Source organism: Mus musculus, chromosome 1, assembly GCF_000001635.26.
Source record: "Mus musculus strain C57BL/6J chromosome 1, GRCm38.p6 C57BL/6J".
Classification (NCBI taxonomy): Eukaryota; Metazoa; Chordata; class Mammalia; order Rodentia; family Muridae; genus Mus; species Mus musculus.
The window spans coordinates 96,856,005-96,881,827 of NC_000067.6; the positions used below are offsets into that span (position 1 = coordinate 96,856,005).

Consider the following 25,823-nt stretch of genomic DNA (forward strand, 5'->3'; position numbering starts at 1 on the left):
CAAAGTAATATTTCACAAAACTCAATAATCCTCATTTAGTAAGAATTCTCAGGCAAAGAGTCATGTAAAACTATCCCAGCCTTGGCAAACAGCTGCAAAACCTACAGCATTTGTAGAAGATTGAAAAAAATTCCCCTAAAATAAGAATATTAGTTTTCACCACTTATTTTAAATAAGCTCTTGCTATGTTGCTTTTGATACTTAGCATTCAGTACATAATCTATGTTAGCCTCAAACTTGAGGCAATCCTCCTGCCTCCCTGCTTTGGATGATGACAATATACACATGAACCACTATCCCAACTACAACTTTCACTACTTCTATTCAAATAAAACAGAAAGTTCTACCAGTTTACTCAAGCAGAAAAAGAAAATTAATGAAAAAAGAATATTTTACAAGATACAGTCAGTATTTACAGAAAACACAATCATCTACATGGAAACCACCAAAGATTTTGGACAAGCTCAACCACTGTTAAATGAGATCAGTAAGTTCACAAGGTACAAGATAAAATATAAAGTTTATTATGCTTCTACTATTAGAAATGAACACAGACATTGAAGTTTAAAGTACAATGCCACTGAAGTAGTCCCATCAAAAGACAATATATATACATATATATATATATTAAACCATCCATGTGAATCCAACAAAATCTGTATATCACTTTCATGCTATAAGACATTGATTGACCGCTCTTTTAAAGATTGCCCCAGTTGACTTTCTATACCTATGATAAAGAAAGCACAGCAAAAAACATCTTAAGGGAGAAAAGGGAATTCTTTCACTCTACAGTTTAGAGTTACAGCTCCTGGTAGGAACTAAAGGCAAGACCCGAGAAGCATGAACTGAAGCAGAGGCCAAGGAGGACTTTCTATCTGCTTGTTCTGTCTGCTTCCTATGGCACCCAGGATCACTTCCTGAGGAGCAGCACCACATACTATAGACTGGGCCCTCCTACATCGCCATTATGCAAAAAGATGGCCTTACAGACTTGCCTACAGGTCTATTCAATAGAGGTATTTTCTTAATTGAAATGCAGTCTTCCCAGTTCACAATAGATTAAAATATATGTATAACAGTGTAAAATTGACCAAGGAGGTAAGAAACCTCAACAATGAAAACTTTCAATATCAGAAAGGGAAATGGAAGAATACACTAGAAAATAGAAATACCTCCCATGGTCACAGATAGGTACAATTAATACTGTGGAACTGTCTATGATACCAAAAGCAATCTCCAGATTCAACGGAATCCTCCTCAAAATTCCAATAACCATTGTCACAGAAACAGAAAAAACAAATTCCAAAATTCATGTAGAAGCACAAAAGACTCTTGATCCTCAAAGTCAAATTGAGAAAAATCGCAAGGTCTGATGTATCACAGCTATGGATTTTAAGTATTGAGACAACCATGCAAAATGGAAACAGCACAGTTCTGGCACAAAAATGGACACATTAATGGAACACAGGACCCAGAAATAAACCCATACAGAAATAGCCATTTGATTTTTAACCAAACTGTCAAAAACATACAATAGATAATAATACTTTTTAACAAAATGAGCTGGGAAAATTGAATAAAGGAATGAAACTGGGTCTGCACAAGGAGTATATTCAAAATGGAGGAAATTGTCAGAAGCAAACAGGGAAAATACCTTAAGGTACAGAAATAGCTATGAGCTGTTTTAAAAGGACTCTAAGAATTGGCACACAGAAATGTAGGAAATTAAATAACTTCTGCACAGCAAAGGACATGACTAACACTGTCAGGAAACAGCCTACAGAATGGGAGAAACTCCTTGTCAGCATCATAGCTAACAGACAATGAGTGTCTACACTATTTAATGCTCTCAAAAAATAAATACGAAACTCCAACAACCCAGTCAATAAGTGAGCTAATGATACAATCCCTGCTCAAAAAGACAAAGCACACATTAAATGTTGTAAAGCAACATTATTCATCAAGAAAATACAAACTAAAGATTCATTGAGTCCATCTTTCCTCATACACAAATGTCTAACTATCAAGATAAGAAAGAACCCAGATGCCCCTTAACAGAGGAATGGATACAGAAAATGTGGTACATTTACACAATGGAGTACCACTCAGCTATTAAAGAGAATGAATTTATGAAATTCCTAGCCAAATGGATGGACCTGGAGGGCATCATCCTGAGTGAGGTAACACATTCACAAAGGAACTCACACAATATGTACTCACTGATAAGTGGATATTAGCCCAAAACCTAGGATACCCAAGATATAAGATACAATTTGCTAAACACATGAAACTCAAGGAGAATGAAGACTGAAGTGTGGACACTATGCCCCTCCTTAGAATTGGGAACAAAACACACATGGAAGGAGTTACAGAGACAAAGTTTGGAGCTGAGACGAAAGGATGGACCATCTAGAGACTGCCATATCCAGGGATCCACCCCATAATCAGCTTCCAAACGCTGACACCATTGCATACACTAGCAAGATTTTATCGAAAGGACCCAGATGTAGCTGTCTCTTGTGAGACTATGCTGGGGCCTAGCAAACACAGAAGTGGATGCTCACAGTCATCTATTGGATGGATCACAGGGCTCCCAATGGAGGAGCTAGAGAAAGTACCCAAGGAGCTAAAGGGATCTACAACCCTACAAGTGGAACAACATTATGAACTAACCAGTACCCCAGAGCTCTTGACTCTAGCTGCATATGTATCAAAAGATGGCCTAGTCGGCCATCACTGGAAAGAGAGGCCCATTGGACACGCAAACTGTATATGCCCCAGTACAGGGGAACACCAGGGCCAAAAAAAAAATGGGAATGAGTGGGTAGGGAAGTGGGGGGGAGGGTATGGGGAACTTTTGGGATAGCATTGGAAATGTAATTGAGGAAAATATGTAATAAAAAATAAATAAATAAATAAAAAATAAAATGAAAAAAAAAAGAAATAACAAACAGTGGTAAAGGAGAAGAGAAAAGGAACCCTTATATACTGCTGTTGTGAATGTTGTCCTAAAGTCCGTATGGAGTTCCTTACAAAACTAAAAGCAGCTCTACAATAAGTTCCAAATCTAGACCAAAGCACTGCAGTGATATGTACCCATCCATTGATATTGCAGTCTTGTTTGTAAAAGCCAAGTTATCGAATCTGCACAAATGTATGTCAGCAGATAAATGGATAAATAAAAACTGCTTTACAGATACAGTAGTGATTGTTACTATAATTTTTGTTACACTTATTTGCATTTGCATAAATATGGGGGTACAGACATGGCACAGTGCATAAAAAGACGTCAGAGAACAACCTGTGAAGTCCGTTCTTTCTGTTGACTATGTGGGTTTGAGGGGTGAAGTTCAGGTCATCTTTCTTGAGGGCAAGGAATTTACCTGCTGAACTATCTCACCAGTCCATAATGGAATTTTATTCAGCCATAAACAAACAATAACTAGAACCTTTTGAACCAGAATCATAAAATATATTAATAAGAACATAACAAAGGAGGCTTAATTAAATACATTATCTATAAAATTAAGTAATACAAGACATAGATTCTACAGCTCCATCTCTATTAATAGCAGAGATACCCAACATATGTTATAACTAGACATATTTATATGCATAGGCTCAGCCAGTTGTTTCACTAAGCTGCATTTTAAATATGTATGTGCAGCTATGCATTTGCATGTGGTAGACTGATGGATGAGTGATGAGTGTGAGTGAAGACTGGGTGTGAGTGCGTGAGTAGAAGCAAGGTCAATGCCACACTGGGATTATTTGCACACACATATACATTTTAAAAGATTGGATGATGTTAAATTAATAGTGAATGGCCTAGGTGAGGCTATCCTAAGATGATTTTCCTTCTCCATTCTATTCTTACTAGTCTATCTTTTCCTGAAAGTCTTAGAACGCCCCATTACTACGCTGAAAATCAGAGAATGAAGTTATTCAAAATTAGGCAAAGGTGTCTACTAAAACGGCCACATTTAATTGTGTGATAGGAGGATCCAATTAGCTGAGCTACACTAGTAATTCTTTCCTTAAGTCTTAAATGTGGAAGTTTCAAAATATTTGGCCACATTTTGGCAAGACATCAAGACCAAGGTGCTTCTAACGAAATGCAAATACAATCTATGGGAAAGTTTTTACTTCTGTAGTGTTGTAACTACCATCTCTAGTGACAAACAGAAAGCAGACAGCCATTTCAATCACCACAGACTTCATCATATTTCTACACTACTGTTCAGGGGACTGCTGAACTTTACACCAGGCACAGCCTTAACTAAGAAGTTACCATGGCAATTTCTAGTTGACGGTATCTAGATGGGATCACAGAGCTGTCGCACAGTGCTAAAACAGAAATTCTGCTTGACTCCGATGCGTGCAATTGCATCTAATGGGCAAGACGATTAAAAATAATACAAAAGAGCTCATTAAGGCTAACACTGACCAGTGTGTGCACTTTTAAGGAACATGTCTATGAAGATAGAATTTCCTCTTTTTTTTTCCTCACCACAAACCGCATTTTTACCAATGTTGAGGAAGAAAAAAAAAAAAAAAACAAAACACAAAAAACAGAAAGAAAGAAAATTACTTAACCTTTACCTCCCAAGCATGTTATCTACTCAGACACAACTATGCTATACACATTAGACATCCCTTAAAAAGAATCCTACACTACAGCACCCCTTCCAAGAATGCCAATGAAATCAGTACTTTATCAAGTATTTATGAAAGACACATCAACAGTACTTTCAAAGCATTTCCACAGTATTCTAAACATGCTTCTCTTTTTAACTTCCTTTGTTACATGGTAAAATATCAGATATGAAACTAATTAAAACCATTCATGGGCAAGAAATTTGGCTCAATTTACTGAAGAAAATTCTAGTTAAATACACACACACACACACACACACACACACACACCTTGCAAGTATGATCTGAGAATTGCAATGAGTCACTCTGAACTCATTGACCAAAGAACATCCAAGCTTGTCTTTTCTTTGTTGATCTCACTTCTTTGTATCTCCTTTTCTAGGTCACTGAATACGCAAGCCCATGTTGAAAGAATGACTTGATGCTCTCATAGGTCTAAGTATATTATTAAGTATATTATTAGGGCATCAGTACCTTGTGAGGTAGAAGAATTCTCACTGAAGATAAACTACTGGCATGTCAAAATACTCAGGTCATGGATACTTCTCACAGAGACCTTAGGAAGACATGTCCTTCAATAGTAGACCAGAACTAGGCAATAATACAGGACACATTAAATAAAAACAATCCCCCAGGGTAATGAATGATTACTATTTAAGATGTCATGGGAAGAGTGAATCACCTGTGGTGGTTTCAATGAGAATAGCCCCCAAATGGTTCATATTTGAATTTTTAAATGGAACTATCTGGTAAGAATTAGAAGGTGTGGTCTTGTTACATGAGGTGTGTCTCTGAAGCTGGGTTTTGAGATTTCAAAGGCCTAGGGTAACCCAATGTCTTCTTCTCTGCCTCATTCTGGTGGAGCAGATGTAAGCTCTCCTCCACTACTGCTCCAGCGCCTGCCTGCCATGCTCCTGATATGGGTAAACCCTCTGAAACCCCAAAGAAACCTCTTCTTCTTTAAATTACCTTGTTTGTGACATTCTGTCATGGCAATAGTAATATAACTAAGACAACCTCTGGTACGCCAAACCATAATTTCATCTGAGGCATTTACTAGCCCTGAAAGCGAGCCCTAGTCTTTTTATTGCATATATTTAAACTAAAAGTATTTGTTACATTATATTAGGAAGAAGCCTAAATAAAGATGAGTTCCATTAAAAAAAAAAAAAAAAGAGGTATCAAAGAAAGAATCCTCATGGTCAGACAAAATCATAGCACCTGTACAGAATTGACAGCTGAAATACCTTAGAACTTTTTTATGTCATGCTTTCTTTAATATAGATGAACAAATATTCCATATTTCAACTGAACAAACAAGAAAACTCTGCCCAAGTATAAGATAAAAGACAAGATAAAAATTAGAAATCAACTTTCATTATACTCCCTTTCTTAGAGCAATTGTTTAAAGTGGGACAACCAACATCCTATGTACAAACTTCTTTCTAACCTACTTATCTTTTTTTTTACATTAAGTTATTTATTCACTATACATCCCAATCACTGCTTGCCATCCCTCCTCTCTTTCCAGTCCCTCCCTCTCACCTCTACTTTCAGCTCCCCATGCACTCATCCTCCCCTTCTTAGACGAGGGGAGGCCTACCCTGAATATCACCCAGCCTTGGCATTTCAAGCTACAGTTGGACTAAGCTCATCTTCTTCTACTGAGGCTAGAAGAGGCAGCCCAGTTAGGAGAAAGGGACCCAAAGGCAGGCAATGCCATGAGAGACAGGCCCTGCTTCTGCTGTTAGGAGTCTCTCATGAAGACCTAACTGCTCACTTGTTACATATGTGTGGAGGGCCTAGGTCAGGCTCTCTGCTTGGCAGTTGAGTTGCTATAAGCCCCCATGGGCCCAAGTGAATTCATTCTGTGTAACCTACTGATCTTAAACCTTTAGAAACCTAATGGTCTCCAAATAGAATTTTATTTTCCTCACCGAAGGTGACCTTCAGTGCAGAAGTTATTGTGATCAGCAACGTTAAAATAGTACTCATTCAAAAGGAATACAGACAACCTCGAATTGAACCAAAATATTGTATAGTAAAGACTTGTTATATTTCAAATCATAGTTTTGTTAATGACGAGTTAAGATTACAGCTCAGTTAAGAAACACCAAAAAGCCAGGCACGGTTGTGCATACCTTCAATCCCAGCACTCAAGAATCAAGAGGCAGACAGATCTCTGCTGAGTGTCATGCCAACCTGTTATTCAAAAGTGCTCCAGACAGTCAGGGCTACATCAAAAACGAGTGTCCTGCTGTGCATGGTGGTTCACAGCTGTAATTATATTTCCTAGAGTTTAAGGCATCCTCAGCAAGAGTTCACAGCCAGCCTAGGTTTGACCTGCTCACAGAATCCAACAATAAAACAGTCGATGCCAAAAGTGAAATCAAGGTAAGTTCTAAGCACTGTCAAAGATTACCAGATATAGCTGTCTCTTGTGAGACTATGCCAGGGCCTAGCAAACACAGAAGTGGATGCTCACAGTCAGCTATTGAATGGACCACAGGGCCCCCAATGGAGGAACTAGAGAAAGCACCCAAGGAACTAAAGGGAACTGCAACCCTATAGGTGGAACAACAATATGAACTAAGCAGTACCCCGGAGCTCTTGTCTCTAGCTGCATATGAATCAAAAGATGGCCTAGTCAGCCATCACTGCAAAGAGAGGCCCATTGGACTTGCAAACTTTATATGCCCCAGTACAGGGGAACGCCAGGGCCAAAAAGGGGGAGTGGGTGGGTAGGGGAGTGGGGGCGGGTGGGTATGGGGGACTTTTGGTATAGCATTGGAAATGTAAATGAGCTAAATACCTAATAAAAAATGGGAAAAAATTACTTATTTGGAAACATCTTGTGACATTTTTCCATTTTTAGCTCAATAAGTTCAAAACTTAACCCCTAGAAATATTCATTTCTCTTACTCGTAAAGCCTTCTCCTTTTGTATCCAGTAACAATAATAGACAAAACTTCCCTGTGATAAATTCCATTATCTCCATGCAAAGCTAATCACTTCCAATCTTTATGTCTCTATAAAATCTCCAGATTAAAAAAAAAGTATCCTTTGTCTCCAGTCTTCTTTGGTTTTATACAAGACAAAAGAAACCATGCTGATCCAGATCCCCCTTTCTACCTCCGCTCTCTCACCCTCCTTTGGTGTCATTTCTCACACCTGTAGACATTTTGCGGGCTACTCATATTTCATATTTGGTTTTCATCCACTTACTAACTATATTATGTTACATTAATCTCCTCCTAGAGATTAACTCATCCAAAGTGATTTCTGTCAAGTGGGAGAGAGAGAGAGAGAGAGAGAGAGAGAACTTCAAACAAAGCATGCAATCCTTTCAATTTCCTCAAAGTTCATTTCAAATGAAACTACAGGGCTGACTTTAGTTAACAAAATGAGTGTTGTGCTTCTCAAGTTGTTCTACATTAAGGGTTTTTGGTAGATGTTGTTGTGGTGGTGGTGGTGGTGGTGGTGGTGGTGGTGGTGGTGGTGGTGGTGGAGGTGGTTGTAAAACAGCACCTCAAGTATTACAGGATGCTTCATGAACTGCTCAGGAGCCTGAAGATGACACTGAACTTCTGATCTGCTAGCTGTTCCTCCCAGATCTCAGATGGCAGGTGTGGCACCATGCCCAGTTTATGCTCTGCTAGGAACAGAACTCCAGCTGCTATAGCATTAGAAAAGCAGTTACTGCTGAGTTCCTTCCCTGCGCCCTGACTTAGGTATTTCATTACTTATGAACATACTGTGGCCTCAGGCTTCTAATTTACTTACTGGTGCTTTCAACACATTTGTTTCTCTTTGCCACTTACATCCCCAGTTTTTTTCTTTTTCTATATTTCTCGCAGCTAAACAAATAATTCAGATTTTTGTTCCATGTTTCTATATTTGTGAAAGTGAATTAACTTATTTGAGCAGAAAAGTTATGATTTATTTTTTAAATGATACTTGGCTTCTTGAATTAAGGAAGAAAGGATAAGGATTCAGCCCAGTTGGTAGAGTGCGAGCTAATCATGCAGGAGGCTCTTATTCTCAGACCAACACAGAGTCCCTCCCAAATGGTGCCATATGCCTGTATCCCATAACCTCCATCCCAGTGTCATCCTTGGTTATACACACTTCACGACTAGCCTGAGCCACATGATACTCTCTCTGGAAAGAAGAAATTGTTTAAATTTAGAGGAAAAAAAAAGTGCCCTCAAATCATTCAATATCTAATAAACTATGAATAATAAATATAAAGTCTTAAAACAAACAAACCAGAATATTAAATATAGGATTTGTTTTAGGAAGTATTGAATATGAAACCACTATAAGTCACTGCATCATTCGATGTAAAGTTGTAGAAAGTGACAAAGAAAGGGTTTGAGTGGAACATTCATTCTGTGCTTAAATGCAGGGCTTCTTACAGATGTATAATGAAACTTCAGTCCTGTAGTCTACGTGTACTAAGTGCAAGTTCTCTCTCTGTACATGACATCATTTTTCTTTTTGAGGAAAAACACTCATAAAATTCAAAATAACAGATAACTATTAGGTAAGATACACATATATACTGTTATATCCAGTATATATTTCAGTGGACTACTAAGTAGTCTAATCTACTAAAATATTGAAAAATATCTACAACAGCAATAAGAATTTTGGGCAAGCTTGCATACTACACAACATTTACTAAAACTTTCTGCTCTCGCTTCAGTAATATCTCAGGTTCAGCCGTGAGCCAAGTCTTTCCATGCCCCAGAAACACCGTAATTAGTAGCTCTTGCCCTTTGGATATCAAGAGTTCACACTAACTGTAACTCAGGATGTGTACTACAGGAGATAGACTCTGAGGACCACCGGGACAGAGGCCAAGGTTTTGTAGAAAAGGTACTTACATTTCCCCTGATAAAATCTGAGACTTGTGAACAAAGTCTCTTTAAGTACAAGAGAGTTTTTGAGGCAATGGTTGCATTCTCCCTTAAGCCCAGCATTCAGAAAATTTTGAGAAGAGTCAGGGCTACTCAGAGAAACTACATCTCAAATAACAATAATAACAACAACAAACAAACCAAATCAAAATGAGAATAATATTCTCTAGACATGAGCACACCAATTATCTTATACCTAGTGACCAATTCTGAAAACATGCATACAAGTAACCTTATACAGACTGAGATTACATTTAGGAATGTATATGTATATTCATATCTGGATGTAAAAACAAATAATAATAAAAAAAATGCCATGAACTTAGAAGAGAACAAGGCGGTGTACATGGGAAGTTTTGAAAGGAAGTAACGGAAGGGGAAAATGTTATAATTCTATTACAAAAAATTAAAACACACACGCTAACAGCCCAATGAAGAAGACAGGCACCTGGCCCACTGCAGCAATAAGGCCCCAAACATTGCAAACACAAATAAATACATTGACCCTATCACAGAATCAGTAGGATGTGTTCTGCAGAGGCAAGTTGGATTGAATGTTCTGTACTGTTTAGATTTCAAGGTGTAACAGCAGAGTCTATGCTGCAATGTGTGCCTTGTTCCTAAAACTACCCCCAGTGAAATGATGCAGTCGGTCTTACGCAACATTGCCCAATGTCAGATAAAGAATCCGCTTAAGAACTCAGTCCACTGACAGTATCTTCTCCTATGCTACTTATTTGGCAATTTTTGTATTTTCAGTGCATCCTCTCTTCTTCCATATACTGTTTCCCATTTTTATATCTAGATGAAATATTCTTATACAATAAGTACAGTCTTCAAACCAAGCGCATAACACAAACCTTTTTATTGGGAATAAGGTCTTATTCCTTATTATCACGCAATTTGGAAGGCAGTCAGTCTTGGAAAACATTAACATGCTAATATTATTTTTTAAATGTTTACATATATGTATATATGTATGCATTGTTTGTCTATACATAGGTATGTGCATGACATGCATGCCCCGTGCTCATGGAAACTGATCCATTGCAACTGGAGTTATGGATGATCATAATCTACTATGTGGACTCTGGAAATCAAACTCAGGTCTTCAGTAAGAGCAGCAAATGTTCTGAACCATTGAGCCTGCCTTAATATTATTTTTATGTTAACACAAAAATATTAAAATATTAACTTTAAAAGAACTGCCAGGGCTGGCGATCTGGCTAGGTGGTTAGGAGGAATGACTGTCCTTCCAGAGGACCAGGCTTTCATTCTTAGCAAACAACAGGTCAGCTCACAAACGTCTATATCTCCAGTTCCAGTGAATCCCAATGTACAAACATGCAACAAAACACCAATGTATATAAAAGTAGTTTTTCAAGAAATTTAGAAAAGAATGCTTTTACTGCAATATTTCAATTTCTCCTTTTCTCTCCAGGCCTCTTCTCAGTTGCCCAATCCCAAAAAGCTTCTCAATATTTGTTATTGCCAATCCCAGAAAGGACATAAAACTGTCCAGGTGAACTTCCACAATTCATAAGCAGGTTCCTCTAACTCTAGTGTAACTGAGTTTAGCATTTAAAAATGATTGTTTACTCAAAAGGTTCACTAAACCTCCTCCCAAGCCGTTGAACAATGGGCTTTGTTTACTCAAAGTAACACAGTCTTCAGAGGTCACTCTCAAGCTCTAAGTTCAGACTAGAGCCAAAAGAAAAGCTGGACTTCAATCCTGAGAGAAAAGGCCCTAACAGGCCAACTCACCTGTCTTGTCTTAAACCAGGAATGTGCAAGCCCAGCGCACAGAGTTGTAATCACTGCAAATAGCAAAAGTACAAACAAAACCCTGCAAGTCTCAGAAGCTCAGGGAACTCAACACCTGCAAGCAGGATGGATTCCTTTCTGTTTAAAGGGGACCGTGCACAACATGGGATAAGAGATGCAGGAAATCAGAGACCTGGAGAGCCGCTGAGCTAACAAATAACACACAGTCTATCTCTCTGATCTCCAACCTTAACAATTTACACAAAGCATCAGGAATGACTTTAGACCTGACCTTACTGTACATGTGTCAGCAAACCTATTTCTATGTAATCGTGAGGATTAATGCAAACAAAAACCTAAATAATGAGACGTTACCTTCAAAAATGGATCCCAGTTCATATCTTCCACTGAAGAAGTGTGGTAAGGAAAACACCAGCGCTCCCAGGCCTATCATAAAGGATGCAAAGGCGAGCCAGCGAGGTTTGTGTCCTCTCTCCCCAAAGAAAGACACAAATAGAGATAACACACAAAAGGAGATGTCGTAGCTCGATGATATCAGGCCTGTCAGTGAGCTTTTCATTTCATAACGCTTCTCAATGGTGGAGATGCTAATGTTTACCAGGCCGTTTACTACAATACCTGGAAAAGAACAAATGCCTTATTATAGCTTTACTACATGCATCCCATTCGTGAGGAAGAACACTGGGCTTTGCTTCATTGTTTCTTCTACTTTTTCTTTTTCTTTTTTCTTGGAAATTTTCTTTATTTACATTTCAAATATTATCCCCTTTCCCGGTCCCCCCTGAAACCCCCTCCCCCTGCTTCTACAAGGGTGTTCACCTGCCCATCCACTCCCCGAACTTGCCCTGGCATTGCCCTACACTGGGGCATCAAGCTTTTACAGTACCAAGGGCCTCTTCTCCTATTGATGCTAGACAAGGCCATCCTCTGCTACATATACAGGTGGAGCCATGGGTCCCTCCATGTGTACTCTTTGGTGGGTGGTTTAGTCCCTGGGAGCTCTGGGGGCTCTGGTTGGTTGATATTATTGTTCTTCCTATGGGGCTGCAAACCCCTTCAGCTCCTCCAGTTCTTTCTCTGGCTCCTCCACTGGGGACCTTGTGCTCAGTCCAATGGATGGCTGTGAGCATCTACCTCTGTGTTTGTCAGGCTCGGCTTCAGATGTGTCTGAAGTATCAAAGTTAGGCCAGTCCAAACATGCTTCCTCCAGAGCCATTTCGCCTTTCACATTATAAAATGTCACGTCTTCAGGTATTTACAAAAGCAATGCCTACTGCATTACTGTGTACTAACTTATGGCTATTTGTCTAATTTCACTTTTCTCTAATTTACCAACATAAGCCAGACTGGTAAAGTCCCATGAAACCAGTGTGCTAGAGAGATCTTAAGTTCATTCAGGACACTCCTCTCCACAAAACTCTCTGGAAAGAGCAAATACTAGAATCACACAAATGGGCATGACTGCCAGGTTCAATTACCTCCATAGTCTCAGCCATATTTATCTGTAACTTCAACTCACCCTGAATTAAGTTCAAGAAGAGGAAGCTGAGCCCTCAAGCCTTTTCTTCTAACACTTTCACAAATGCTAAAGCCTCCTTCACGCACTTTGAGATATGGTTCTTTGAAGTCCCTTGACTCACCTAGAATCAACAATCTTACTGGCTTGGGTACTCAGGTGCTGGGAATATAGGTTGGTTCACCAGGACCATTTTAGATGGATGATTTCAAAGAGCCAGGATTAAAAATAAACAAAAACGTGGGCATCGTTTTGACCACCAATGTTCTACATCATATTCAAAGTAAAATATGGAAGAAAAGGCTATGTACAGTCCACCTGCCTCTACTAAGAGAAATGAAGGACTAGCAGGTAAAGAAGGCTGAGTGAGTGTCCAGTGGTGACTGATATCAAGATGTCCTAAGTTAAATCCATAGGAACAGAAATGTGAAGATAAGTGAAAATCCAAAAGCAATGAAAAGTTTTCGCTGATTATGCTTATGAGTTACTATGTATTATGTTCATCATTCACTGGGGTGAACATAAACATTTCATAATATCAACAGTCTGTACTTTTGCTTTATCAAGACTGTGACTGAGCCAGGCGTGGTGGCGCATGCCTTTAATCCCAGCACTTGGGAGGCAGAGGCAGGCAAATTTCTGAGTTTGAGGCCAGCCTGGTCTACAGAGTAAGTTCCAGGACAGCCAGGGCTACACAGAGAAACCTGTCTCAAAAACAAACAAACAAACAAACAAACAAAAACAAAACAAACAAAACAAAACAAAACAAAAACAAAAACAAAAAACAAAAAAAGACTGTGACTGAAAATATACTTTAACAAAATTGATATCATACCTTTCAAGGTCCTAAAATCGTGTTTGTCTGTGGCTCCTTTTAGAGACTATAAACCAGTGAGCAATTTGAAGATTGTAAAATGAAATGTGCAAAGCACCTAAAAACGACTTTCACAAAGACATAGTTACCTGATAACATGAAACATTTCTCACCCAAACGCCAAAGGTCAACCTTCCAATATACCTACTATAACTCTAATTAAAAATTAGTCACACTAGGCCTGATGATGCATGCCTTTAATCCCAGGATGTGGGGTCTCTGTGAGTTAGAGGCCAGTCCGGCCTACAAAATGAGTTCCAGGATATCCAGACTACACAGAAAAAAACTTTTACAAATAAGTAAATAAATAAAGTGAAAATGAAATAAAAATAAATAATAAATAGTCACAGATATCACTACTTTTACAGTAGACCTTCATTTTGCAAATATCTATAAGAAGATACACAATACACATCCAGCTACTGAAACCTCAATTTGGGCATAAACTAATATATTGGGGTATTTTCTTCTCAGGTTATTTTTCTTAAACTAGAGTAAATGATGCTTTAAACTGAAGTAGACACAATTTTCCCTCTGAGAGTACCAATTCTTTTCAATAATAGTTTAAAACAATAGTTTATGTTGAATATAAAATCTCTTGGAGTAACAGACATCGCAGAATAAAATCTAAGGTAAAACACAAGGTATATTTTATTTTTTAATTCTATACAGCTCTAGCAACTATCCTCTACTATCATTACTTTGGGATTAACTACAACCAAGATCAACTAGAATGAAACCATGTTGCAATAAGGAAAGGAATTCAACTACAGCAAAAACCTTCAGGAAAAGGAGCTGAACCCTACTTAGGGTCAACAAATATTTACCTAGCACCCAGAGGGTGAAGAAAGAAAAGAAGAAGAGGAACTGGGTGTCTTGAAGTAGGGGAAACAGAAATAAAATAAGAACAGGAGATGAGAGACTTCAATTTAGTTTTCTATTAATTTAGCAGAGAAACATTTCCAGTAACCCTCCACTGACTCTTGGGTTTCATTCCTTTCAACCTATCCTTGACTATTACAAAAAGTTTGGGATTATACCAAAAATGTCTGCATACCAAATTCAACTTAAATTTCATCAGGTCCTTCAAACTGTTCCACTTTTAGCCCATCCCTCCTCAGATAGTCTTCTTAGAAGAACTTCCCCTTCATTCTATCCCTTGAGTTGAAAGCAAACCCAGCAACTTCAACTTCTTCCTTTCTGCTTCCTTTTCAAAAAACACCTCCCTCGCTCCCTCCACCACACTCAAGGAACCTCCGTTTAGATTGTAAACTCCAGGGGGGATAAATCTTGGCTTAATCTGCTAGTCCCAAGGGAGTTTAAAAGGGCTCCTAGAACAAACAGACACTCGATAACTCCTGAGACTGAAGAGCTGATTAAGGTTCACCCTGCACAGCTGGAAGCCTTCTCTCATTTACTCACAGGACTGCGCTTGTCCCCACATTCTCAAATATCGAGAAAATAAGATTACCTACATCTAATCTACGCTACATAATGTAAGTACTTCTATCCTCGTTCCTCCTTTTGGAAAATCAGTCCACTCCTATTTGCAAAGCCTTTAATCCTCCCTCTGTAAAAACAAACAAATAAACAAATCCCTTCCCTAGATCTCAGTTAGATAGTAGGGTTTTAAAACACAGACTATGACTTATCGTTTTCCCAAAGGAGGATTCTCAGAACCTTCCCTAGAGGAATCCACTCTGCTAAAATGAGGCAGAACACAAAATTAGTAAAAATGCTAAGGGGGAGGGGGGAGGTGTGTTAAAATATGGACCACTCAGAATGTGGCGAACACCCGCAGGCAAGAGCGAACACCCGCAGGCAAGAGCGTCTTCAAGTTCCAAACCCAGGCATGGGGAAGTGGGGGTGGGGGGTTACCTAGAGCAGAGTCAAAGACCCGAACAGTTGGTGGGTTCCCCTGCACCTGCCTCTTTCTCTCCCCAAGCTTGACCCCACCCAACCATCAGCTCAGCCAAAGACCCCCAGAAGCTGGCGCTGGACTTTACCTTGCGTTAGGGCTAAGAGACAGTAGTGAAGCAAAAAGCCTTGGGGGGTGTTGCAGCGCTGGAGACACTGGGGGTGAAAGCCCCTCCACCCGCAAGGTCCCTCCTCAAGCTCGCTTAGCTGTGACCCCGGCGGCTCATCAGAAGCTGGGGGATTCGAAGAAGGCGGGGATGGCTCAGTTGACTTCTGAGGCTCCTCAGATTCCCGAGGCTGCGAACCCCCATTCTGATTCCTGGAGGCCACAGCAGAGACCTCCACCTGGGAGGGCGAAGCAGACGCACGGCGTGGGGTGCCTGGGCTGGAAGGGACGAAAGCCGGGTTCTCTATTCCTTTGGAGCCCTGCATGGTCAAGAAAGGTTCTCTAGACTCCTGTGTGAGTACGATCGGCAAAGGCTGGTTTCTTTTCTGGCTCCGCCCCTGGGCAGGTGACAGCGCCCTAAGGCCGGACTAGTCTCCGCCTCCCGGCCCTCCCCATCTGTCACTGCACGGTCACCGCAGCTACCCGGACACTCCCGGACCTCCGGGACCTAGGCACCTCGAGGTGTCAGCGCTGCTCTGCTCTACACCGGTCGCCCCAAGCGACAACCACAATGCTCTGTGTGGGAGTGAGACCCGGCCTCCGCCAGGTGAGAGAACAGGGCGACACTATCTCGTATGCGAGGGCGCCACTTTCAGGGATCTCAGCACAGCGGTTTTTTGTTTTTTGTTTTTCATTCTGAGCCCAGGGACCAGGAAGTGGCAGAGACTGTGGGAGTCAGTGGGCCAGCGTTCCCCCTGGGTAGGCGTATGAAAACTGCAAACACCGTTGCATCAGGAGACCTTTCAGGAAGACCTGCCTTTGCTTTTTCCTCTGCTGCTAATTTGAAGCAAGAGTCCTCTGCTCCCAGAATCAGGCTGCACTCAGGTATACTGCTTTGAATTCCATGAAAACAATAATAGTACTTTTACCTGCCAACCTTCCTAGAAACAAATCTTTCCTCATCAGCTACATTCACAAGGCAACATAGCCTTCCTTTTAGTTTTAGTTTCTCCAAACTGAAGGAATGACAAAACTTTGAAAACACATCCATGGCATTCTCTGGTGAAAGTGATGAACATTATGTAAAAAATGTGCAATATGAAACAAGAAAACTGATTGAAAACATTGATACAATTTTATGATTGACACTCATTCCAGTCTCTTTATTTACTAAGTCACTGATCATCAGGATGTATTTATTTCCCGTATGCTAAACACTGTTGGGAGTCTGGAAGAGTCTACTCACCAGGACAAGCTGGCAAATACCTCAAACACTGTGCTGCTCACAGCCCAATAGGAAGCAATCCCTAAGAATGCATACACAGAGTACTCTATAAGAATACCATAAATTCTCTCTTATAAAATCTTTTTTTTGGGGGGGGGGATTGTAAATTTTGTACTTAGTGAGTTGAGTGATTGCGATGTAAGCCACATATATGACTTTGAGGAGTCAAAAAGTAGTCTGGATTGCCACTGGACCTGGACGAGCAGAGAGAGGTAAGGACTGCTGTGTTCACTGTTATTGGCCTTTAAGTGAGTGTAATTGCTGTTACATACGCTTCACACATTGAAGAATCTGTGCCCCAAGGAGAACCAAAATCCCTCCCAAGGCAGCACACTGACAATTCATGTAGGGAACTGGAACTTAGTTTTCGCACTATCTCATTATCTGTCTTTTAATTACCTCAGCCTACATGTAATGGTTAGATTATTACATAGCCATTCTCAAAGATCAAAACAAATACTTAGCCCAGTGCGTTAGTACTTGAGATACAGAGGCAAGCAGATCTCTGTTGTGTTCAATGGCACCATGGTCTACAATGGTGAGTTCTAGGACAGCTAGAACTACATAGAAAGAGCCTGTCTCACCAACAAAAACTTCATGCTTCACTGATACGAGGTTTTGAACATAAGAAGTTCTAAATGTCAGATTCTGGGGGAATTAGCTATGATACATAATCCTCCTAGCCCTCTTCCAAAAGAATTGGATTTAAAATAGACATCGGTATAAATAGATATCATCTTATTTTCTGAGAAGTAGGAAGTATTCCAGAAAAGCTGGATTTGATGAGATGTGGTTACCCTTGTTGTAAATTTAAATAGACGAGTATAGTAGCAGCAGGACACGTATACTCTACGAATGGAGTGTAAACCTAAGAAGGATTCTTCATTCTCACAGTGTTAGTAGTGGACTTTTGTCCAAAGATTAGCCAAGGTGATGGTTATTCATCCTGAACACACATTGATGTCACTAAAAGTATTACTAGCAGCGTTTTCCTTTTCCCTTATATTCTTTTTGTTGCAATGACAGATGGAAAGAGGCTGGCATGTTCAACAGAGATGAAATATGCTTTCTGTTCAGTTGCCAGGTCATGATGTCTTCCTCACAGTAAAAGAACAGTAACTAAGACATTCGATGAGTGTTTTGCCTGTGCGTATATATGTATGCATGTGTGTATGTATGTGCGTGTGTATGCATGTACATATGCATGTGTGTGTGTGTATGTCCATGTCTGTGTGTCTAGCACTGGGTATTCAACTCAAGACTGTGAATTTTAGAGTAGTGGCTACCAATGAGCTGAATCCACAGATTTAAAGTTTTCATTTTTGTACAGGATCTGTCCACATTTTCCAAGTTGGCCTTCAGAGTTTCTGGGATTATAGACATGTGCTACTTGCTCAGCTCCATGGAAACTTACAGGAACTAAATACAAGGGAAGAAACGGCCTAAGGGCTCATAGTATCCTTCATGTCTCTCCTCCATTCACATATTTCATACAATGTATGATTGAGAACAGTGAGGAAAAGATTAGTGCGTATCAGTACTATTTCAATACTGTAATTGCACACAGATATATTTCTACCAGAAAGGTATACAACTGTGACTTTTAAAATGTTTTCTTGTTTTCAGGGCTTACCATTTGGTAGGGAATAAACACTTGGTGTGCTCTCTCTGTAGAAGACTATTTCCTCTGCTGTCAGCATTCCTTAGTTGCCTATAGTTCTTTGTGTAGATTCCAGGCCTTGTGGGTGTTCCCCCATCCACTTTTGCATGTCTATTGTCCGTATTCAGCTCTGGTTTAGACAGTATTGTCTTTGAGACTTTATAGGTCTAGCTTCAGGCATTACTAGGAGACAGTCTCCTAACAAACTTCCCAATCCTCTGGTTCATAAAATCACCCCAGCTCCTCTTTTGCATTCCCTGAGCCTGAGGTGCAGAAGTTGTTGTGTAGTTTTAATACTGTAATTTCACCAGAGATATATTTATATTAAAAATATATAACTATAATTTTTAAATGTTTTCTTGTTGAAGGGTCTCTGTGTGTAAACAATTAAAGAAAAAGTGGCCTTGAATTTGAAATACAGTAAGAAGGGTTGCATGGGGGGGGGGGGTTAGGAAAGAGAAAAGGAAACGGGGGGGGGGGGACAAAACGAAACAAACAAACAAACAAAAAAAAAACCCATGGAGTTTTAAAGTTCAAGTGTTAACAAAACTATCATGTAGAAATATCTTATCTGATAGGGATTGCATGACTTGTTTTTCAGAGTCCCAGTCCAAAACTCTACAGCTTGATGATAAGGTTAAGTGATTGATTGTTCAATATCTTTCTGTAATATACACGTTGAGTTTCTGTTTCTCTTCTCTTAGCCAGCACCTCGTGGGTGAGGGCATGAGAAAGACAACAGAGGTGACATAGGTTGGACTTTGTCTTCAAAAGCTAAGATTCCTCAGGAAAAGGCAGAGTGTAACAAGGGCTTTCTGCTTTGGATGGAAAAATATGTGTGTGAAAGAATACACTGAGATTCTTCTGTGAGTCTTGGAATTAGCACAAGTATATTATAGAAAATAATTGTGGGATTAATGTGAAGGAATATTTCACCAATACCACAATGTTTTGGAATATATTTTCTGGATATTGAAAGAGAAATATGTTTGTTACAATTTTTGTATCTTTTGCAGTAGACATAGAAGCATCTTTTTTTTTTCCAGGAAACAATCAAGATCACAATACCCTTTTAGACACTTTTGAAGAGAAAATATTGACCACACACAGTCCTATAAAGTTTGTGTTTTCCTATTACTTGATTCTCATAGAAGTATCATTTGTTTTAAATACATATTTCCTTTATTATTATTATTATTTATTATCCGTAAGTACACTGTATCTGTCTTCAGACACACCAGAAGAGGGCATCAGATCTCATTACAGATGGTTGTAAGCTAATATGTAGTTGCTGGGATTTGAACTCAGGACCTTTGGAAGAGCAGTAAGTGTTCTTAACTGCTAAGCCATCTCTCCAGCCCCATATTTTCATAAACACAAAGCATAAATATGTTCAAACTCAGTTAAACAAGATATTCAGTGACTCTGAAGAGCATGCTCAGAGGACTGACCGGCAGTTTAAGTTTTTATGGGGGCAAAGATATGCATAGTTAGACAATCTGTGACTCCACCCATTGCCTTTGTCTGGGCTGCAGTCATTGTGGTCTGATAAGTAGGCAGGACTATGCACATTCTCTTCACTGGAGTCTCTAGCCCCTCCTCTGGCTGGTATTAAACTTTAGACTCCCACCCCTATTCTACCCTACCCCACCCCACCCCACCCCATACCACTCCCCCATCACACATGCCCCACCCAACAATCCCCCACTCCCCTGCAGCAAGAGATGGACAGGGAAATCCCTCTTCATCAAAGATAATTGTTTCAACAGCCTGATAGCTAAAGGGAAGCATAACCTTCATTCCTGTATAATTGCACTGTCTCTGAAAAAAAGAAAAAAACAACAACAAAAAGTAAAAGCAAAAAAACAGTGAGGTTTATGTGTAAAAAAAAAACACATCCTTAATAAAACTTTATTTTTCAAATGTTCTAAAGGTAGTAAACCGGCAAGCATAAGGTCGTGCATTTCAGAAGCGCTTAAACTGATAGGTACCTTTAGCTAAACTTACTTAGCTGTCATTTTTTGACTTTGTATTCTTGGTCATGTCATTCTGTTTCTTTTGGTTTTCCCTTTTGTAAAATGCAACCAGTAATGGCTATACCATAAACTGATGGTTTTATAGTTAAATCAGTTAATGGCATTAGTAGAATGTGAGACACTTAAGAGGGCTCCCTCCACATAGTCATATGTTCATAACATACAGATTAAGTGTCTTCTACTTGAAAATATTTTGCTAATTGCTCACTATAAAATGTAGAACAAACAGGTAAGTTGTTGATCTTCAGGAGCTTGATATACAAAAGTATAACAATCATAAAAGCAAAAGCAATTGAAGATAATATGTATGGGCAGAAATCATGTGCAAACAGTATGTACAGAAGACAATTTCAAGGATAATCAACTTAAATAAGCTTGGTGATTTCTCGAGTAGAGATGGTCAAAGACAGGCTCTTGGTAGAATATTATCTAAGTAGAAATGTAATGGGGGAAAACCTCTAGAGCCCCACATGCACAATTGTAAAGGAATTTGTAAGCTAAGCTGAACTGGAGACTTATACAGAGAATAAACTTCAATTCAGTATTTGTATAAGACACAATAATGTCTGCTTTGTAGCACTGAGTCTAGGAAACCAAAGGTAGGACCTCTTATGGAGTGACAATAAGTTTGGTTACAAAAATAAAAATAAAAGGGAGTAATAGCTGAAACAAGTATTTGTAAGCTGCTTTGAGTTACCGGTCTGTAATGGTTTGGAATCCAGGGTACTAGCAACACATGCTCTGTCTATCCTAGTATTTTATAGTCCCTGTATGTTAGATTAATTTTTCCAAAATAACACTTGGATTTCTTGCTATCTCTAATTTTATTCAAACAAGAGATGTAAGAGTCCATGATAAGCCGAAGAATGATACCCTGGCTTCAAATAGTATGTAAAAGCAAAGAGGGTGTTTTATTCTGAAGTCCAGCATGTTTGGGTCTACCATCTACCAAGATGGAGGCACCCAAGTGAGCTTGAAGGTCCAATCTAAAGCACATTAGGGGAATTCTGGGGAATGGGTAGGTGGCATTTTTCTTAATTTGTTGGCTTTATTTCTCTGAACATTCCAGAACCATTGTTGGAGTAGTCTGGAAACTGTTGCTGAGGAAGTCTGGAAATTGTGGCTGACCCATTGTCCTTGCCTCCTACCAGCTGGTGGTGCAGCTTCTGATGGTAGGGCAGTTTCTGACTGGCTGCCTGAGGTCTGGAGTTTTTTCAGTAACTGAATTGCCCAGTTCTTGGAAACAGAGATATAGGCCTAGTCTCCTGAACTGCCAGTTTGAAGCCTGTTCTGGATTCAGCCTGTCTCAGAGGAAAATGAAGAAGGACACTTTCTGGAAGTTATATATCACATCTGCAGACATCCCAAAAGCCAGACTCCATTTACATCTGGTTAAAGAATGATTACAGTGTTTAAAAGATTGCTTCAAATCCATGCCTTCAAGAGGATCACTAATAATGCAGAATTTAAATATTAAAGAGGAGCAGACTAAATTGTATCTGAAATACAGTTATCAATGATGACAGCTTAGAAGCGAAGAGAAACTCTCAGTGATGGAGACTGAGCGTGCACTGCTGCTGTTGGTCTAGGCAGCTTCTCTCTGTCAGAACTGTATTCTAGCAGGGATATTTCTATTTGAGATGCGGTGTCTTCTTGTTCAGAGGTTAGGGTAGATTGACCTTTGAGTAACAGGGGTCTTGAAAATTTTTTGTTTGCCAAAGTTGTTTTAATGAGGAGGAAGAAAAAAATTTCTCTCTGCTTTATCACAGAGGTATGTTGCAGTAGGCACGTGTTGAATGATGTTCCTGTAAATGTTTAAGCTTTTTTGTCCTAGGCTTACTTTGTATTGAGGTACCCTGGTGATGCTACTTCAGGGTGCTTCAGATTTTCTTCATTTTAAGTCTGGAAAGCACTTGAAGTCACAGAGTAATATATAAAGCCTTGCACACAGCAGACAAGGAGATGCAGGCCTTTAATCCCAGCACTGTGGGAGTGTGGGGGGCAGGGTACAGAGGTAGGTGGCTGCCTCAGTCAGGATTTCTATTCCTGTACAAACATCATGATGAAGAAGCGGGTTGGGGAGGAAAACATTTATTCAGCTTATACTTCCCACATTGCTGTTCATCACCAAAAGTCAGGGCTGTAATTCAAGTATGTCAGGAAGCACAAACTGATGCACAGGCCATGGAGGGATGTTGCTTACTGGTTTGCTTCCTCTGCCTTGCTCAGCTTGCTTTCTTATAGAACCTATGACTACCAGCCCAGGGATGGCACCACCCACAACGGGCCCTCTCCACTTGATCACTAATTGAGAAAATGCCTTATAGCTGGATCTCATGGAGGCATTTCCTCAACTGAGGCTCCTTTCTCTGTGATAACTCCAGCCTGTGTCAAGTTGACACACAAAACCAGCCAGTACAGCGGCTCTCTGTGTATTTGAGACCAACATGGTCTACATAGTGAGTTTCAGGCCTCATAGGACTTTATACTTAAACATTGTCTAGCAAATAAATAACAACAATCCACAAATTAATGCACAGAAAAAATTTGCACTTATGTGAAATTTTTGAGAAAAATAGTTCTGTAGTGATCAATATATTTCTAAGTGTTATATGATCCATTTGCAACTCTCCCCCCAAAACTATATTATTTGGTCCTAAGTCAGTAGATCTTAATTCTAACTATGGTTATAATATTACTTATAAAGAAGTAAAATGAACTTTCTTTATCATTGAAAATGTCATCCTTACAGAGGGAATAAGAGAACAAAGAGTTTCTCAGGCGTAAAGAGTTTCTCGTATGTTATCTCTCCTTGCTCTTTAATGTTTGACAGTAGCAGTTCTAGCACAGTGTTAAACATGAAGTAGTGATTGTGTAAACAGTACAAAGATGGTGGCGGTGCATGCAACTCTGTATCCAAGCACTTGATGGGTGGAGATAGGAGGTTTGGGAATTCAAGATCATTCTCTGCTACATATCAAGGTTGAGGACCACTTGCATTATACAACATCTTGCTTCAAAAAAATTAGAGAAAGGGAAAGATATGGGATAGGGGAGGGAGAGAGCGCTACAGTAAAAGAGAGAGTATGCAAATGGCATTGGCTCATGTACTAAAATTATTAAAGTGCCACAGTCAGTACATATTATTTAGTTATATATAGAAGGTATAAAGAACCAAGAAGATATTATTAGTATTTGTTTAGGTCTTTTTGTTTTTGTTTGTTTTCTAAAATATTACCTCTCTTTGTGTCATAGTTACGGATTTACTGCTGTGAACAGACGCCATGACCAAGGCAAGTCTTATAAATAACAACTTTTAAGTGGGGCTGACTTACAGGTTCAGAGGTTCAGTCCATCATCCAGGCAGTCATGGTGCAGGAGAAACTCAGAGTTCTACATCTTCATCTGAAGGCTGCTAGCAGAATACTGGTTTCCAGGCAGCCCAGGGTCTTAAAGCCAATGCCCACAGTGACACACCTACTCCAACAGGGCCACACCTCCCAGAAGTGCCACTTCCTGAACCAAACATATGCAAACCATAACACTCTCTTTCAAAGGAAAATGGCTTCTGCCCTGTTCAGTGTTGCTCACATCAGTAGGCAGTCTCACCAAACTAGAAACTCCAGGACAACCTTGACTACTCATTGCCCCTACCTTATGTGTGATAGTTGCTTTTATGATTCAACTTGATTGCACCATAGGATGCTCAGATCACTCTGGACAAGTACCCTTCTGCCGGGTTTCTGTTTCTACACAATGTTAACATTTCAATAAGTGAAGCTGAATGAAGTAGATGTTTTTTTTTCCAATATAAGTGCACATTAATCCATCACCAGAAGGCTTGAATGGAATTAAAACCCAGCCTCCTGTGACCAAGGGTATACTCTTGGAGACTGCCTTCAGACTTCAATGGAACACCAGATTTCTGGGTCTCTACCAGCTACCCAGTAAAAGTTTGGGACTTGTTAATCTCTATAGTGAAGGAGGTCATTTCTTAGACCATATTTTACTTACATACTCCACCTCCCCAGACCACTTTGGTTCCCGCTTTTGATATACTAATATATCATATTAATTCATCAATGAGTATGTTTTATTCTGATTCCAAAATATATCCAACAGTCATCTATTTTGTTCTGTTTCTACTGCCATTAAATTCTAAAAGTCACAAATCTCTAAATGATGGTAATAGCCTCTGCTACAACGAAATATGAAAGGTTTGACAAAGCTATCAGTGTTAAAAATTTGGTTTCCAGATTGTTGCTAGTGGGATATGATGAAAGACTTGGGAGCCAGTAGACATGACACATGGTTAGGAGGAGGCTGGTGTTTCTCCTCACTGTGAAGCAAGGACTGATTTTGCACTCTTTCCTATGAGCACCGGTCTCAGCACAAGGTTATAGGCAATGAGGCCATCCATGGACAGAAATCTCAGAAACTGTGAAACAAAATAAACATTGTTTATCATAACATAATCATCTCTATTATTTCATCAAAGTGACATGTAATTGACTAACACAGATTTCTTTGGGGTTCCCACACTTCCACTAATGATCCACAATTTATTTTTGAGATAACATTCAAAATTACTCTTTAAAAATTGTTTGTATTGTATTTGTTAAGAAACTGTTTACATGGGGGGTGGGATGGGTGGAGAGGTGGCTCAGCAGTTAAGAGCACCGGCTGCTTGTCCAGAGGTCTTCAGTTCACTTCCCAGCAACCACATGGTGTTGGGATCCGATGCATTCCTCTGGTGTGTCTGAAGAGAGTGACAGTGTACTCACATATATAAAATAAGTAAATCTTATTTTAAAAAAAGAAAAAAGAAAGAAACCGTGTGTATGTGTGTGTGTGTGTTTGTGTGTGTGTATGTGTGTGCAATATGCCACGGTATGTAGGTGGAAGTCAAGGATTTAGGGTGTCAATTCTTTCCTTCCATTATGGATTCCAGGATGGAGCTGAAGTACCAGGCTTCTGTGAAAAGGACTTTGCCCCCTAGGCCATCTTGGTGTACCAAAATCACATTAATTTTAAAATATGAAAAAGTTTAAGTATCAATATAA

At 39.6% G+C, this 25,823-nt stretch overlaps 1 protein-coding gene and 1 long non-coding RNA gene across 3 annotated transcripts in view; one reads left to right on the forward strand and one right to left on the reverse strand.

Moving 5' to 3' along the window:
• The window catches only part of Slco4c1 (solute carrier organic anion transporter family, member 4C1), a 55,924-nt gene extending 39,735 nt beyond the window's left edge, over positions 1–16,189 (reverse strand). Inside the window, exons 1-2 of one of the 2 annotated variants that reach the window (XR_001784188.2) lie at positions 15,763–16,189; positions 11,721–11,984 (exon numbers count right to left, since the gene is read on the reverse strand). Coding sequence is in view for 1 of the 2 variants with exons in the window: in NM_172658.3 (NP_766246.1) it covers positions 11,721–11,984; positions 15,763–16,105 (607 nt within the window). In the remaining variant the exon portion in view is untranslated. The remainder of the gene's footprint in view (positions 1–11,720; positions 11,985–15,762) is intronic. The other variant, NM_172658.3, reaches the window with a different exon arrangement.
• Positions 15,122–25,230, forward strand: Panct2 (pluripotency-associated noncoding transcript 2). Its single transcript, NR_131964.1, has 4 exons — positions 15,122–15,252; positions 16,186–16,386; positions 16,481–16,664; positions 21,830–25,230. It is a non-coding gene; the product is annotated as a pluripotency-associated noncoding transcript 2 (long non-coding RNA).
• Positions 25,231–25,823: the final 593 nt, after the last annotated feature.